The following is a 17,525-nucleotide window of genomic DNA, read 5'->3' on the forward strand; positions in this document are numbered from 1 at the left end:
ACTGCTGTTCAGGAGTGCGTGAATGTACATCCTGGCATAAAAACGCAATTCTGTCCTTCACATTCCTCACCCAGTGCTGTGGTCCTGCGCTGAAAACCAAGGTACACACCAGAGAGACCTATTAGCCTGCAAAGGGACTACACTTACAGTGGTCTCCTCCCTGTCTGGCTTGGTCTCTCTCTTCACTTTTGACACAATTTTGCCACATGAAAAGCATATCAGGGCCTGAGCTCTCTCACGGAGGAGAGATGAAAGACTCAGCTGGCTTGATTTCTTACCATCTTCCTGTCTCACAGAGGAAACACAGCAAAGAAATTATCTGGGTTCATGAGACATCATCTCATCAGCCTGAGTCTAGCGATGCATCGCTAAAGATCATCACTAAAAATTGCACAAACAGCTCATTCTGAGTAAGGGACAAGGGCTGACATCCCTACAGGAACCAATTTCTGGAGAAACAATTTAAAGAGGGGACTTCATCAACTCAAAGTGGACGGGCATAGAGTATTAACACACAGCAGCCTTCCAAGTCTAGAGACGAGCGCTGCTAGAGGCAGGGGAAGAAAAAATGTCCCTAAACCTGGAGGACAGCAGCGATTTGCAGTCACTCCCGTGCCCTTGGCATTGACTGATCAGTTATCCCCGCTCCCTGTCTTTCAGAAGAGGATGCAGCAGATCATGTTGCAGTGCTTCCTGGCGGCCAAGCACAAACTGGATCGCAAACTGGGCTACTTTGACCTCATTGGCTGCGACTTTTTAATCGATGAAAACTTTAAGGTATGACTAAAATATTGCCAAATACTAAGTATGATATTGGCCAGGTGTCTAATGCCAGCAGCATAGAATGGTTGACAAAGGCTCTGGCACTAGGAATTAAATAGAGCAGACATTCAGCCAGCTGTGAAGTGCAGGATTTATTTTTTTTTTCCCAATTCCATTGTCCAGCATCAAGACATGGCGCCTATACAGCCTGAACATCTACTGCACAGACAAACGCTGGCATTAACAGCTCAGGAGGGGAAGAAAAATATTTACTGCAGCAGAAACTGCTCTGTGCAGAATTTTCTTGGTAAAGCGGAGTTCACATTGAGAAGCATGGGCATTGTGACGTCCACTCAGCTGATAGCAAACATATTGGAATTTTAATGCCCGCTCAGGTTGTTTCTCTCTCCAGAAACCAAACATGACAGGCAATCAGCCAGCATAAATGATTTTGTAATGCCGCTAATGTCACGTGCAGTATACTGATTTACACGAGCTGAGTATCCAGGAAAGGACTCGCCTTCGGCACACGGCAGAATCAGTCATTATCGATTCCATGTCAGCATCAGCACCTCCACGTTCATTGTGGGTTTAGCATTTAGCAATAGGTTAGCCCGCCGAGTCTATAAAACCTGCTAGAATTACAGCTCAAGCTCGTGAAGAGTGAATGAAAGTCAGGCAAGAAAAGCCAGAAGAAAGGGAAATGCTAAATACAGTGACTGAGCTGCTTTCAGAGCAGGCAGGCCTTCAAAACCCACCTGATCTAAACATAACAGAAAGCCATCTGGCAGATTCTGCTGTTGCTAAAGCAGAAAGGAACTCAAACATATTCCAGCAAAGGGCAGTGGGAACAGCAAACCCTATGAAAGAATGGAATTAATGTATGCAGCGCCCAGACAATAGCCTCCTTTGTCCGGGAAGTCAATGGCAAAGAGGAATAAATGGGAAAGACACAGAAAGTGGTGCTTCTCGAATTTCAGAGGCAATTGTCTTTTGCAATGTTGGCATGCAAAGTCCCGGCTGTGTAAACTTTAAGTAGAATAGAAGATCCAGTGTCACTCTATTGTGGCAGTCCCTACCTGGCTAGTTAAAAACTTGAGTATTTAAAGATCATTACATCCCCATGCGTTTTACATAGGGAGAGATAAATAAAATATGTTTCTTGACAAGTACTATCAGTAAGAATGAGGAGGATTTCTGGATGCTTAGTGGTGATGGAGTCGGTTGGAACCTGGAACATGCATTTGAGAGTGGGTAAAGTGGAAATGTAGGCATTTATTTAAGCATAGCTTCGTCCATGTTCCACTGGGGAGCAATAAACCAACATTTTTATTTTTTAACACTGCTCTGTGCAGCGAACTCTCAGTCCTCTGTGGGTTACCATTACAATTCCTGGTCTGACATCCTGCCCTCTCCACCTGTAATACACAACAGCCGTATGCTCCCTGGCATCCTATTTGAGGACATGTGCAGAATTTGCTTTACATTGATTTAACGTGGTCTTGTGTTCTGTCCTAGAGCTCCTCACGCTCTTCCTTCTTCCTTATCTGAGATACAAATGCCCCCAGCATCACTCCTAATAATTCTTGAAGACTCTGCAGCATCCTGGCCCAGTCCTTGGAAAGTGCTTTCCTGCCTCAGAGTTCCCAGAAGCACAAATCATGAAAGCCGGGCCTGCAGAGAAACCACAGCTTTCTGTAGAGCTTTGCATGTTCGTATGAAGGCTGAGAAGAACAAAGTACTTTGAAGAGGAGAGAAAAAGTGATGGATGTGGTTTTACTGTTACCGTTTCTTTCTCTTTCTCTCTCTCTCTTTTTTTTTTTTTTTTTTTGAGCTTCCTTGTTTTGTATTATAAATGCCCAAGCCCCTATACAACTACACAGCTTTGGACACTGTCATTTAAATGCCCAAGGAACCTGTTTTCAGAAAGCATTGCATCAGCAGTGCGAAAGGGCTTCTCCAAAGAAATGCTGGGAAGATAAGATGTGTAAATTTTTCATCAGCCATAAAGGGATTCAGCTATCCATCACGAGAGAACAGACAGAATATAGATAAGCCATTTGCCAATTTGTGATAGATGTACAGAAAACAAAGATAACTCTCAAATCCCTTGCTAAAGAAGGGCTGGTCCCTTGGCTTGGAACGACACCGCTTTTCATTCGCCCCAGGACCACAAGGATGCTGCAGAGCTGGATGTGCCTACTCCACACAGGGCGCAGAACAAGTTATTTTATTCCTGTTTCCGACTGGCATTTCTGTGCTGCTTAAAGCTCCAGCCAGAGGTCAGGCCCCCAGGACACCTGCTGCTAGAGGAACGCAGAACAAGGCAGCCCTGCTGCGGATAGCTTGGGGCTCTGAGCACGTTCCAGCCAACCTCTGCAGGAACTGCTCATGCTGCATCTGGCCCTACACAAAGAACAAGGAGTGAGACCTCAGATCCCGGTGCAATGCGCTTAGAGGCTGCAGCTGGCATGCTGCTTGAGGGCCTACGGAAAAATTCTACTATTTAAAGTTTTTAAGCCTCCCTGTGATGTCTTGAAGTGCAGTTGTGCTGGCGGGCTCCAGGGAGCGGGAACCTCATCAGCACCAGAAGCATCCAGAGCAGCACCGCTTGCCCAAGCACCAATATTGCTCTCGTCACTTGGAAAGCCTAAAGAAAAAGGATAAAGTACGGTTAGGAGGTCAAGAGCAGATGTTCTACATTTTGGTTCCTTTGCCATGTGTTTGCTATTAAATTCGAAGCAAGGCACCTGCATACCAGATGCAGGGAGGGGGCTCAGGTGTTTTAACAGTACACAGCTCCCCATGAACATTGCAGGTAGTCACATGGATATGCTGGATCTTGGCTTTATTCTCTCTGCTTTCCCTAAAATAAAACAAAAAGCATTTCTTAACCTGTCCTGGTTGTTGAAAGCATTTTTAAAAACCCGTGAAACACTTACGTAGCACAATGTAAAAGATGCACAGTCTGATAGATGCGAACACTTCCTCCTGCTCATAAGTTTTGTTTGTTTTGAAGGAGAGGGAACCAAAACCTAGTCAAGACAATTATAAAGGTTCATTGAGTTTGTCTGTCAGCAGAAAACCTTATGAACTTTTAATAGGAAAAAGGAAATTTACTCAGAAGAAAGTTTGCCAAGAAAAATGAATGTAACGTAGGTGCCCTCTGTTGGCATCTGCAGAGCCAGTTATTTTTGAGCGGCTGTCCCATTTCCCCTCTGGAAAAAAAAAAACAAGACATTTCACCACCCTCACTTATCAGTCTTTTCATTTGTTCCAATACAGTATTTCAAAGAAGCGAAAATTATTGTTGTATTTTATTCTCAGCAAAAACAAAGTGCCAAAGTGAAAGCTATCACGTTGCCAAAATCTACCACCCACATTCACAGCTACTTGCAGACAAACTCATTGCTGCTTTAGGGAAAAAAAAGAAAAAGAAAAAAAAAGAAAAAAAAAGAGAATATATGTTTTAAAAATTCAATTAAAACAGCCTGGGGCTGTTGCATGATTAAATATCCTTCCTGAAAAAATAAATCAAGTAATTCCTATACGTCCTCTATACAAGATGCAGCACCATATGGCGAAGGCAGGAAGTGAACAGATGAGTTTCTTTCATGGCAGGGAAAAGAAATAGTAAACAGAATTACATTCAAGTCAACTGTTTGGTTTCACATAGACTTGTAACTGGACCATCACATGCGGCAGCTAGGAGCTGCATACTTTGCCATGTCAAAGGGAAATAGAGATGAAACTTGTGTAGATATACAAAATGAGTACCTTCTGTGGCTTTTACCTAAAACCAAAGCTTACCCAGGAAATCAAGTCCAAGCGCTGATTGAGAACTCAGTGCCGTTTGCTTGGTTCTGACCCCATTTCCACCCCAAATCAAAACACGATTCCTAGATTCCTTGTAACTTTCACATGACTCAAAAAACTCAACTCAAAACCACTACAGAAATTAGTATGTTAAGAGACACGGTGCCCCTGCACGCCTATAGAGCAGGAGTTTAATCTAAAGACTACCAGCTGGAAACACAAAAAAATATGTAGTGTTGTTCCCAAGTAACAAAATGTATGCAAAATTGAATTCAAGCCCTTCTGAAAATGCTGTCTTACCTGCACTCTGTGCCAGGAGATCTTGTTGGGATTTATTTGTATTCTTACATCTCCAGGCATTCGCTAAGTCAGTAAAATGGCATTGCTGTGACTCTGAGTGGATCCAGCCTGCTTTCCTGATTGACATTCATCTTTCTTAGGTCTGGCTTCTGGAGATGAACGCAAACCCCGCGTTGCACACCGACTGCAAAGTCCTGAGGGACATCATCCCCGCTGTGCTCTACGAGAGTCTTGGTAAGCGAGGAAATCACAGGGTGGCCGGAGCAGATAATGATATCACTCTGCTGCTTGTCAGAGGAGATCCTTGTTGATATCAGTTGTAGCTGCGAAATAGCCTTGGAATAAAGATATCTTGCTGCTGAGTGCTTGTCATATGGAAAGCACTGAAATTTCTACACGGTGCAGACCCAGAAAATCTAAGCTCTCATTAGCCATGCTTCCATTAGAAAGAAATAAGTGGCTAATTTTTTTGTTATAATTACTTTTAGAAATGCTTTCTTATATATTTATGTACAAAAGACTAACTCTTCATACGTGACCCTGTAGGTGCACCTGCACATTTTCTCCATGCTTGTTGCTCTGCATGCACAGAACTGAGGTCAGTTTGTGCAACGTGCCTTACACAGCCGCAGCAGTGCTCAGTGCAGCTGTAGCTCTCCCACTGTGCCTCACCAATTCGGCTGACAACTGTTACATGAACTGTACGAAGACAGAAGAAACCCTTATGCAGCCCGATGTACCTTAACTACAACTGGTCCTGCCTGGAGGGGTGCACCATGAGGCCCCTCAAGGTCCCTTTTGCCCCTGGTTTTTGGTGATAGCACCGTATGCATAAAGAGAAGCAGTAAAGGGAGCATCTCTCTCTGCATGACAAGTATTGGTGACAGTCTACTCATGCTTTCGTTCATAAATACAGTTACCTTGCTGTACATATCTCCATTTATTCTGGGGGGTTATTCATATTCTGTATTGCACTGTCAACAGCTATATAATATTTTCCCTACCATTTTCCTAAAGTTTTGCCAGTGGGGCTGAAGTGAATGCAAGAAAAGCATGGGGGCTGTGTCTTTATTTTCTTATTTTCATTGTCTTAATAATCCACGGAGGCCACAGATCACAGGCTGGAAACCACTTCCCCCCTGGCCCACACACACAGCTGCATCGTGCGCAGCTGCCTCGTGGGCAGACACGATGAGCTCGGGTGCACGTCGCCCCCGGGGTGCTCAGACCACCTCGTAACTGAGGCTTCTCTTCCAGATCTGGTTCTCGAGATCTTCAACAAGTGCCTGAAAGGCCGGAGCGTGCTGCCTTTGGAGACACGCTGCCACTTCGTGCTGCTCTACAACGAGGATGCCGCGGACCTCGGCCAGAAGCAACTCCTGAAGCTCAGACCCAGGCTGTGCATGGGACGGTACCTGCGGCCACACACGGACAGTGCCAGCTACTTTGGGCACAGCCCCACCAAAGAGATGGACGCCTCTTCCAAAAAACTCGGTTGCTCCAAAAGAAAAGTTGCCTTGTTGCCTAAAAAGACTTGCCAACAAACCATCTCCTAACCTAACACGTGCAGCTCTTCGACCACCGTGGATAAACACGCTGAGCCACTACAGAGCAAGAGGGTTTTGACAACTTCAAACATAAAAAGCAAATAAAAGCTAAACTTCTATGTGCTGTGCGTGTCCTGCTCTTTTTTTTTCAGCTGGTATAAAGAGAAGGTGTGAACTGGAACACCAGCAATGATGCGTTTCGTTCTTCTGCAGAAAGCAGCCAGCCAGAAACTACAGAAAAATTACAGAAAATGAGACCACCGCTACCACATTAACAACCATCCCTTTTAAAAACAATGTTGATCTCACAGGTGCAAGCCAGAAACCGGCCAAGCTTTTTACAAAGTCATTCTCCAGAAAGGCAGGGAGATCAGCTGCAAAGACTAAACCCAGGGCTCAACAGCAGAACCCCCCCCACCGGTCCCATAACTCCCTCCCTCCCCAGCTGTGCCTTGCACATTTAACCGTGTTATATTAAGAGTCTCTTTCGTTTTTCATTTGGTTGAGGTGACAACCACAGAGCAGCACATGCTTATCACATCAAGGCCATCATCTCAGCAGGAAGCAATGACGCTTGGGGGACCAAGGAGACGAGGAGGGGGGCGAGAGGTTTAAAACCAACAGGAAATGCTTTCACATCTCAGATGCTGCTGCTGCTAACACAAGGAGAATGTAAATGAGCAGCAAGTGGAAGGGTGCATGCGTGCTTCCTTCCCCTCCTGTCGTTACTCTGACTGATGCCATTCAAGCACATTCATGCGATCCTCTGTCTGCCAGCATCACGCTGAAGCCAGCACCTGGGGACGGGGGAGCCAGTGACCGAGGATGGGATGCTGCAGCCTGAGTGCCAGGCAGGCTGGGTCTGCAGGAGCAAGCCAGGACGAGGTGGAGCTATTGAAGACAGGCAGGACCAGGTAGGAAGCAGTTTTGGGGGTGTGAGAAGTGACAACCATCAAACAGAAAGGTGCTGACAACTGAAATCTGATGTCTGTGTTGGCTTGCCAAATGGCTCCCTTAAAAAAATAAATAAATAAAAGCAAAAAAAAAAAAAAGAGCTTTTGCTTCTTCCCCTTTTCTAGATAGTATTTACAGTAACGCTAAATGTCAGGCACTTCTAACTAGAGCCTGCCTACTTCTCCTTAAGGTCCCCTTAGGTGTCACAGTCTCTTAAGGTAGAGGGTCGGCATTTGAGAACCTGCAGGTGGGGATATTCCCCCCTGCCAGGGATGTAACGCTCTTTCTGCATGTGCAACAACCACAGCCAAGCCCTGGGGCTCTGGCGAGCACTGCTCTCGTCTCATCGGAAACAGAAGGTTTCACTCGGTGTCACACGCCGGAGGCAGCTGGAGGCCTGAGGAAGCTCAGGAGGCCCTTAGCCCTGCTCCCTCCTCTGGAGCAGCCTCAGCTCTTCCCAAATCTTGCTTGGCAGATGCTTGTCTAGCCTGTCCTTGAACACCTCGAGTGATGAAGGTTCGGCAGTGTCCCAGGCAAGTCATGGTTTCTCCCCAGTAGCTAACCTCTAATGCAGGTAAGGCCATTGTCTCTACCTTATCTACCACAAACAGAAGGAAAAAAATAAATCCCCTCCTCTTTCTGGTGGTCTTTTACATCTGTGAGGACTGTTATCATACCACCTAAGTGTTCTGTACTCCAGGCCAAGTGCTGAGCTACATTTCCTTCCATAATTTCGCCAGAAGCCAGGAAACGGGGTCGTTCTTCCCTTGTCCATCCAGGCAGGCACACTGAGAGTGCCTTCATCATCCTTCCCACACAAAGCCAGCAGAAAACCAGGAGTCTAAGTGCTCTGATGAATTTAGGCCATAGTTTCTGTTTAATGTGAGGGGGCCTTCAGCATTATCTTTCCCAAAGGTTCCGCTTTGTTATTCCTTGACATGCCTGCTTTCTGATTCTGCATCTACTGCATTTTCCCCGAGAGTTCACTGAGCTGTTACCAGCCGGTCCTCAAGTCTTAAATAGAACATTTTAGCATACACAAAAATTACGTCAGAAATCCATAAATCGGTCTGCTGACTGAGCACAAATCCCTCTCTCTGTCTTTTAAACAATGCTTGCAAGTACCTTGCTATGCCTTTCCATCTTCTCTTCCATTTCAGAAAGTGGTCCATCTCAGACGGCCAGAGCGAGGGATCCCTCCAGCCTAAGGACCCTGCAACCCCCACGGAGACAGAAGAGGTATGAGCAGGGTCACGCAAGCAAAGATTCATATGCAGAACCAAGGAAGAAATCCGAGCCCCGTTTATCTCACCCACCACGGCTTTATCCTGATGCAGTGTCCTGTGTTACAGTAAAGTGCCAGATGCTGTAACATTCCCTTTGTTTTGAAAGCAAATAATCAGCAGTCCTGTCTGTTTTGAGGCCCACGCACAGTTTTCCAGCTTGTTTTCTACGACTCCACATGCATGAAAGTTTGTCACCACAAGTCAGCTGGGGAATTTTTCCTGGGACCATGTTTTATCACCATTGCTGAGAACATGCCCAGAGAGAGAGGAAGAGATCTATGCAAATTCACACATACAAGTCAACATCCCAATCTCCCATGGTCTGGGCAGAAAAAGCACACCCCCTCCCTCTCTTTTAGCTAGTTAGTTATATATCAGCATCACTTGACTCTAGTTTCAATTTTCCCACCTCTAGTTGTCTCACTTTTCAGGATATTCCTGGTAAGATTACAAGAAGCGCTTGTTGCTTTTGCTTTTTCCCAGGCAGAAGCACTGTGGGGAAGAACACGGGAGGAACTGCTGCACTTGTTGATCACCCAGCCCATCACTGGCTGGGAAGGGACGAACATCCACTCTCTCGGGGAAATTGTTTGGTCCTCCCGGGTTTTTCTGAGGAGTTACCACATGGAGGTAATCGTCCTTGCACCACAACCACAGGGTAATACGCAGGGGATTTTTGCCTTGAGAAAGAAAAGATTGGCTAAATTTGGATCTCACAGGCCCCGTCCAAACTACTGTCAAATCTCAGTGCAACACCCAAGCCACAATTTGTCTTGACCTTTTTTTTCCCTGGAATTAATGCCAATAAGTTTAACTTTTTTTTCACCAGCGCCAGCAAGAGCTGAAAGGATTTCACAGCCGCTTCCTTGAGCAGCATGACTTTTTTTATAATTCATTCTGACAAAAACATCCTTTTTTTTTGTCAGAGGTTTCTTTTACGCTTTTCCCCAAAGAGATAAGGTCACTACGGTTTCAAATTAGTCCATGTGACGATCAAGCCATCTCCACGGGTGCTAGTGGCAAGTGGTGAAACCATCAGACTGTGACAGTCACTGCTGTGGTGGTGACGAAGTCAGGAGGAACCGAGACCTGTTCTAGCTCTGCCATGGACTCACGCCTCTCTAGCCACACAGCCCTGTTTATCTGACTGCATGCACACAGCAAAACCTCGCTGTCTCTCAGGAATGCCATGGTCTGGTTTGCCAGTTCTCAGAGAGCACCTCGAGGCAAGATGATGAAAAATGACAAATTAGTGACGTAAAGCTTCGGCCAAACTGTGACCGGGTGCCAGAGAGCCCAGCAGTTAAACACTGCAGAGCTCCTGAGCACGGACACCTGTCAGGCAGCAAGGGGAGGTGAAGAGATTTGGAGAGATGTAATTTCCTTTTAGGAAACTGAAATGTTCCAGAGGAAAGATGTAACTGATCTTATTTCAACAGGAGATGTGTGAGCGCTACGTTGTGCTGGCCTCCTTACACTTGCTGATTCTTTCCGTGGATCACACAAAGAAGACATTTGTTTACGAGGTAAAGCATAAGAATCCCTTTGTGTCTGTGTATCTACGCTCATATTCCAGATTTCCTAAGTATCTCCTTGCTCATAGCTCTAGCATGTGCATGGCAAAAAGAGTGCTAACCCCTCGATGCCCTGCCAAGAGCAAGGCTCAAGATGGAGCAAAGATATCCTGACCCCACCAGCCAAGACAGGGACACTTCACTGATTTTACTGGGGCTTTGGCATATTTTCCAGCACAGTAGCTCACGATTCACCATGTTTTTTCAGCTTATTTTGAACAGGCCGCACCAGGGATTGAAAAAGAAGTGCCACTTTCTATTTATATTATATTCTGTAATTTTAGCCGGCCGCTTATCACGTCCCTGGTTTACCCAGGGACTGCAGCTCCCTACCAGTGAGCTGAGGCATCAGCCAGAAGGCATCCGAAGAAGGCGACAAGAACAGGAGGTGACAGGAGAGAGAGAGTTAGGGAAGGTGTAGGAGGGGGCAGGCACAGTGCACCAAGGAGACACGTCCAGGAGAGCTGCCCTCAGCACAGCAACGTCTCCTGATGGCTCTCATACATGTCTGTGGCTCCCGAAAGTGAGAAAAAAAAGAGCCAAATTAAGAAACTTCCTCACTACAGAAAGATCCTTGAGCTGTATCACACTGGAGGTGATAAAAATCAAAGTCCCTCCATCAGCTCCATGGGTGGAGTAAGAGGAGGACACAGAAAAGAAGTCATCACTGTACGAAATACAGGATCCGAAATGCAGAGAGGCCCCTTTGTCCTTAATGTGAATGTCCTCTTCTGGCACGGCTGGGGGGCGTGGGGCAGGTGGTAAAGAGGGGGAGGCTGCAAGGCAGATGAAATTGTGTCTAGCTCATACAAACTGCTTTTCAGCACCGGTCTTGGTCTATTGGCGAAGCTCACCCCTGTAGCTCAGAGCATTTTATGAAGGAGGACAGTCATTTTATGAGTAGGGAAACAGGAATAAAAACTCCGATTTCCTATGTCTCCAGACAACAAGCTGAACATCATCTGTCCCAGACTTACTTAAGGTGAAAGGCTGAAAAGCTAGGAAATTCTTTAGCCGGCCTGCAGAAAAGCAATCTGCCGTGTGTCAGAGGGACTGCAGTGGGACAGAGAAGTTGTTCTTACCAGCTGACCCCTAACATCGTTCCTCACCACACCAGGGGCTCCTTCCTCTTGCTGGGATGCACCTGAGGCAGATTGTGAGTGCCATCAGCTACACGTTTGAGATTTCTGGTAAGCCTGTTGGGCAGTTCCTGGAGGGGCCTGGGGTGGTCGCAGAGCAGTGATACCCCTGCTCTGGGCTTCAAGGACTGGTGGTCTATGTGGGCACAAGATAAGGGGGCTATGCAGCCAGGTGGATGATTACTGAAGAAGATATTCCTCCTGGAGAATGTGCCATGCCTTGCTGGACTGGGCTCCCACATGCAGCACCTGCTATATTGCCAAGAGGGGCGGGACATATAGATGGAAGGAATTTGGAGTCTCAGTTTTTACGGGTGAACACAACTGCTGCACAACTTTGCACTCAAAATGCCGTAACTAGCATTCCTCAGAGGAAAGGCAATATAAAGTACACATTCCCCTTTACTCTAATTTTCTACCTAAACTAAACAGGAGGCAAATGAGGATGTCTTTGGACTTAGAACAAGGTAGCTGTCCAATTGTCCCAGCGCCAGCTCAGTATCTGCCACCAACAGCAACAAAGGCCAGACATGACCATGTTCCACCACGAGATGCCAAAGTGCAGGTGGAGTCTGCCTACAGAGATGCTCTGTGGCACGGGGGAGGCAGAATTCACCCACTGGGCCCAAAGGCAGATCGCAACCACCCTTCCTCAGGCCCAGGCCATGTGTGTGTCTCTGCGCAGGGTCCATGATCGAATCCCGGCTCATTTGCTGCCAGAATTCAGCTGATTTTGACATGTGGATTCGACACCTCCAGCACCAAATCAAGATGGCAAATGCCAACTGCCCCATCAGTCCCATCAATAACATCTCTTTCCTGGTAAGTCAGAGGAGAAGAGGTATAAAGAAAATGGCACGGAAACAGAAAACGGTGGCAGCTCTGAAAATGGATAGGGTTTGGGGGGATCTTTAGGAGACAGGCTGGAACTGAGCAGCAGGTTTACCTGAAGGTGCTGTAGATACTTTCTACGCTGAAGTAAACTTGCTCCCATCATATCGCTAAGCTCATGCGCTGTGCACACGAGAGGTTTTAGACAAATTACTGATTGCTTTTCTTCATGGGATGGAACTGTTACACTACTGAAAAATTTAAATTTCCCATTAGTTACAGCCACAAAATAAAGACTTGCTCTTTGATACCTGCTGTCGCTCCAACTTAAAAATACGTAAGCTTACAAAACACACTGCAACATCCACAAGAGTCACAAGATGGCAGGATTACACTGACACTGAAAACACTCCTACCGCTGGGGCTTAGGGCACTCAGACACAGCAATGCAATGAATCCTCCCAAAGCTTCTGTCCATGTCGTTGTGCCCCCAGATTCCCAAAAGGTAAGAGTCAGCTGGACAGCCTGCTCCTATTTCCCCCCTCCCTAGTGCTATTCACTGTCAGTGTGCTTAAGGTCTCCCTTTCGTTACACATCCACCCAGCTGCCCTTGATGTCTAGCATGGTGTAAACTCTAGGGCAACCCTGTACCTTAGTCGTGTCTCACTGTCCTCAGTTTTGTGCTACCCAGAGCACCCATCAAGAGCTGCTGATGTCTGATGCTCCCTACAGGTCACGTATTTTTTGTAGCTAGTGGATACCTGCTAACTTTGCAGGAGTTAGCCCAGGTGGTCTTGCACTAAGGATTCATTACAGACTGCAGAAATGCATCCAGGGCTGAGCGCAGCCATGAATACCACGAGCACACCTTGATCCCCACTCTCCTGTTTGCTGGACAGCACTACTTTGGAGGAAAAGTAAAACATCCCTAAAAAGTAAAAAGATAATCCCCTAATAAAAGGACTTGAATGCCAAGCACAAAGTGCTTAGAATTACCATGACATTCCCACTCAAATCAAACCAACATCCTAAACAACCTCTTGTGAGGGGGAGAAGGAAAATGAGATTTTTCCCTTTAATATCTAAAGCTGTTTTGTTGTCTCAGCTGGTGCTCGTGAAACTACAGCACACAAGTTGGCAGAAAACTGCAGCAAACTAGGAACGTCATCAGAGGTGTCCCAGTTTCCAAGCATATCCTCTAATTACCTTTTTTCACCACACTTTAACCCTGAAAAACTTCATACCTTCAGTTTTATGACCTTTTGCTCTGTCCCCAAAAAAATAAAAAAATAAAGGTGCCATGTGATGAACAGTGGAAGAAAAAGGAGCTGATGAGACATCTCTTGTGCAACACCATTCTGAAATGGGAAGGAAAACCAATTCAGCATCTGGGAAGGATCCAGTATTTGACCATGGTGCAAGTGGCTACTGGCTGCACAGGGGTAACGTATACTGCTCGGATACGTGGGTGGCTTTGAACAGATTAAAATCAGTGTACCTTCAGGCTCATATGGAACAGTTGTTAAAAAAAAAGGGGGGCGGGGGCTATAATGTGTATTTCCCCAAAACATGTGTTGCAGTTTTAATGACTATTGCTCATGTGTGTCATTATGCTACAGAAAAGGTAGCATGAGGATAATTATGTCAAAATCCTACAGTGTTAAAGAGACAAAAGGAAATGCAGTGGGTTTTTCTTTTCTTCCCCTGAAAGCAACTTCTGAGAATGTGTCCAGACAGTTGCACTCAGCCTCCAAAGATGCTGGGAGGGAGCGTTCACCCCCTTCCTATTACACAGGAAGATCAACATTTTCTAAATATTCCATTGCAGATATGGGCCTAACCTATTCTTAACAACAACACCAACAAGTCATCCATCTATCCGTCTTGGGGTATCCTACCAGCTTTCTAAGCAATGAATATCCAAGCTGAATAAGAAATGCAAAGAACAGCATGCGTGGCTGGCACGGGCACTGCAGACAGCTCCAAGTTTTTCGTGTTGCCACAGCCATTAGCCTTCATATTCTGCCTTTGGCTGAGACATACCCACTGAGCAGAAGTTACTGAACATTTCTGCTGTCTCTAAAGTGCCTCTTTTCTACAGGACTCTAAGGAAAGGCTGCTGCTCCTGTTTCCAGAAGACCTGCTTTTCCTCTCTGTGGATAAGGAGAGAACTGCAATCACATACGAGGTAACAAGAAACAGTACAAATGGTCAAATAAGTAAAGAACTAAGAGAAGCTGGATCTGGTGAGCAGCTTTGGGTGGTGAAAATGAATAGCGAGGAGAAAAGGGGAAAGCCTGAAGAAAAGCAATGTTTTCCTTTTCTTTTTTGAAGGGAAAACTCCCCCTGACTGGAATCCAGGCAAAGGAGAAATCCACTGTGCTGGGGAGGTTACAGTTTGAAATTACAGGTATGTAATTGAGGATAGATCATTTGGGAATTTCTCTTCCTGCAAGTGCATCCAGTTGCACAGAGTAGCTCAGGCTTGCAGGACCCCTTTGCAGCAGCAGTTTCTGGCAGGAAAAAAAACTACTTTAATAAGAAACAAAGAGCCTTCCAATGCCCCGCAGATTCAGTACAGAATCCCTTTCACAGCCAGGACGTTTGAATCTACCACAAGAGACAGTATCTAGTTAAAATCAGATTTCATTTCTAGTTGCAATCTAAGGCGATCAAACAGATGCTCTTTAGGGGTTTCTTATGTTGCTGGCTGCTAAGTCTTAATAGCTTTCTGTGCTTCCCTGCTCGGTTCAACAGTCAGCCCAGTCCCAGTCCGCTATCGCTTCCATCACGGGGCAGCGCAGCCTTCCTGTGGTTAAAAGCAAAATCAAGCTGAAAGCCAGAGGCTGGCTGTAGGGAGAGGGTGCTAACCTCGTGTGGGGACAGTCCCTGTGGCTTTCCTTGCTCCGGGCTCACGCATGTGTCATGGCAAACTTTGCACACTTTTCCATCACCAAACTGCTCCCTGCTAATGTCTTGCAGGAAGCCTGACTGAACCAATCCTTATCACCTGTTCCACAGCAGAGGATTATGAAAAATTCCTCTTCCACCTACAGAAGGTATTTTTCAGAGAACTTTACTGCAGCAGTCTCTCTTATCGAGCTGGAATTTTCCCAGTTATACATAGATTCATTCCTAAATTTTCTTTTCCTTTTCCACAAAAGAGTATGGAGTTGTCTTCAAGCCCATCTTTCTCCTGATAAGTCTCATACAGTAGGCCAGTAAATATCAATGTGTTTTTCTTTAAAAAAAAAAATAAAAAATCTATTCTTTCTGCAGGAACTGAATTTGGGCCCTCTCATGCAAAAAAAAACTACTTTACCTACTCCAGGAGTGAAAGACTGATACCTGAGCACCTGATTTGCACAGATTTCAGTGGAAATTACATAGTGAAATAAGCAGAAGTGCTGAGGGCAAGGGGCTGTTTCGTGAAGTTTCAGAGGTGTGTTAAAAGTCACACCACCTCCTAAAACACCCATGTTTGTAGCTTTCAGAGTACACCCTGTACAGTGGGTAACCACATCTGGGCACGGAGGAGAGGAAGGTGCATCAGGAGCGGATGTCTTAAAAGTTGAAAAGATGCCGGGCCCAGAGTATTTATTAATCAATATGGTTATTCTTTCATTGAGCATGCCTGTGTTTGTCTAGGGTGTAAATTCTTGGCCAATAATACTAAAACAGCATGGGAATACTCTCTGCCAAGAAAATATTCATACGTTAAAATAGTATATCCACATGCTAAAAATATATTCTATTTTCCAGCCGGAGAAAAACCTTGACTCTCTGTCACTCCAGCCACCACCAAGCATCCCTAAGAAATCCTGGCAGCATCACTAGGACATCAGTAGGCACTGACAGGAAGAAGGTATGTTGAATATGATCCCAACAGAAAGTGAAGAAGCTGCACGAATGAGTAAGAATGGATTGGAAACTGGAAACCAAGCTTCTTTCAGACCGAGAGGTGAATAAGGATCTGCACATGAATTACTCTGCACTGGCTGCTGTTTTGAATGGACCATTGCAATCTGTGTGGGTCCCTGTTGCTCTGACCTCAGCTGTACATATGCCTTACAGAGAAATCTTTCTCAATTTGCTTCCTATATTTATTGCTTGATTCTTCTTGGGAAAAAAAGAAACACTGTAAAATACTGTGTAAATACTACAAATAAAACCCATAATCCTGAGCCTAAACTGTGCGTAGAAAAAAGCAGTCACGTTTAAAAAAACCTTTCCATCCTCATTTAGGTAGCCATTGGTTTGGAAAGCCATTGCCTTCCTTTGAAATGGCAGGCACAGTGCAGTTCTTCAAGGTAAACAGCCCCTTTCCAATAGCTTTTCTTCCTTGCCTACATCAAGAATGTGTCCCCGTAATCCCTTTGCGGTCTTCTGCCCTCCAAGAGAAAAAACCCAAACCCCTCCAGGTTGAATCAAATCTATTCATTCTGATGCTTTCAAAATATTTTCTTTTGGATTTATAACACCTTAAGAATCATTGTTACACTCAACATAAACGTAGCACTGAAAACGAAGCGTTGCTGCAAACCAGAACAATCAAGCATTTCATGACACACACAAATCCTCGGTTACCTGCAGGGCAATCATCCAGGTTGCATCCAGGTCGTCCGCAGCCACCTGAACAGGCTTAGTGTGGTCCCACGGTCCCTTTTTTATCCCAAGTTTTCGTCTATGAAGCCTACTCCGGCCACCTGTAAAACAAGAAAATGGAAAGCTGGGTATACTGTAAAAAAAAAATAAATATATCAACAGTTTTAGAAAAAAATCCCACAAAAGTATGTCCATGAGCAAAATAAATTATGACTCTCTTTCCCTGAAGCTTTCCCAGCCTCTGCCAGGTTGAGCTGAACCTGGGCAATAAATTCAAAAGTTATTCAGAAAAGCAAGTATATAATCACACAATTGCTTAATTTCACTTTCCCTGAGAAAGGGGACTTTTTTTCTAAACAACAATAACAACAACAGGAAGTCCCGTGAAAATATATTTTTTTTTTACCTTCTCCAGTTTCAAAACCCTAATAATTTGCAGAAAACACAGGCAGACATGGTAGCACAACAAAACACTGCCTGCACAAATCCTTAGGGACTTGGTTTGAGCAAAAGATCTAGTATGAGAAGGGCTGTTTCTATACCTCAGGCAATTCTTTTATCATGTTGCTTTTTCACTTTTTTTTTTTTTTGCAGCTAAAATATGAAGAAATCCCCAGAAATCAACGGGGCCCAAAACACCTCTGATCATCGTTTATAATCAAATATTTTTGAGCCTGTATGTGTAATACAGAGCAGTTTGAGATTAAGCAG

The 17,525-nt window shown here is 45.3% G+C and overlaps 2 protein-coding genes and 1 long non-coding RNA gene across 3 annotated transcripts in view; 2 read left to right on the top strand and 1 right to left on the bottom strand.

Moving 5' to 3' along the window:
* Nucleotides 1–10,097, top strand: part of TTLL10 (tubulin tyrosine ligase like 10) — a 32,449-nt gene extending 22,352 nt beyond the window's left edge. The window contains exons 9-14 of the mRNA XM_080563895.1: nucleotides 661–777; nucleotides 5,019–5,112; nucleotides 6,136–7,339; nucleotides 7,855–7,953; nucleotides 8,540–8,618; nucleotides 9,149–10,097. Coding sequence (XP_080420021.1) covers nucleotides 661–777; nucleotides 5,019–5,112; nucleotides 6,136–6,434 — 510 coding nt within the window. The 3' untranslated portion in view covers nucleotides 6,435–7,339; nucleotides 7,855–7,953; nucleotides 8,540–8,618; nucleotides 9,149–10,097. The remainder of the gene's footprint in view (nucleotides 1–660; nucleotides 778–5,018; nucleotides 5,113–6,135; nucleotides 7,340–7,854; nucleotides 7,954–8,539; nucleotides 8,619–9,148) is intronic.
* On the bottom strand, nucleotides 3,520–4,996 carry LOC308181152. The gene is made up of 3 exons (XR_013941342.1): nucleotides 4,879–4,996; nucleotides 3,705–3,980; nucleotides 3,520–3,628 (listed from the first exon to the last, which is right to left on the bottom strand). It is a non-coding gene; the product is annotated as an uncharacterized lncRNA (long non-coding RNA).
* A 41-nt stretch (nucleotides 10,098–10,138) lies between the features above and the next one.
* On the top strand, nucleotides 10,139–16,740 carry LOC308181148 (rho guanine nucleotide exchange factor 7-like). Its single transcript, XM_080563926.1, has 7 exons — nucleotides 10,139–10,191; nucleotides 12,064–12,200; nucleotides 13,505–13,651; nucleotides 14,311–14,397; nucleotides 14,544–14,619; nucleotides 15,192–15,268; nucleotides 15,972–16,740. Exons 2-7 carry the CDS (start codon nucleotides 12,069–12,071, stop codon nucleotides 16,044–16,046), a joined length of 594 nt encoding a protein of 197 aa, XP_080420052.1. The 5' UTR covers nucleotides 10,139–10,191; nucleotides 12,064–12,068; the 3' UTR covers nucleotides 16,047–16,740.
* The last annotated feature ends 785 nt before the right edge of the window (nucleotides 16,741–17,525 follow it).

The sequence above is a fragment of the Anser brachyrhynchus genome (genome assembly GCF_964034855.1).
Source record: "Anser brachyrhynchus genome assembly, chromosome: 21".
NCBI lineage: Eukaryota > Metazoa > Chordata > Aves > Anseriformes > Anatidae > Anser > Anser brachyrhynchus.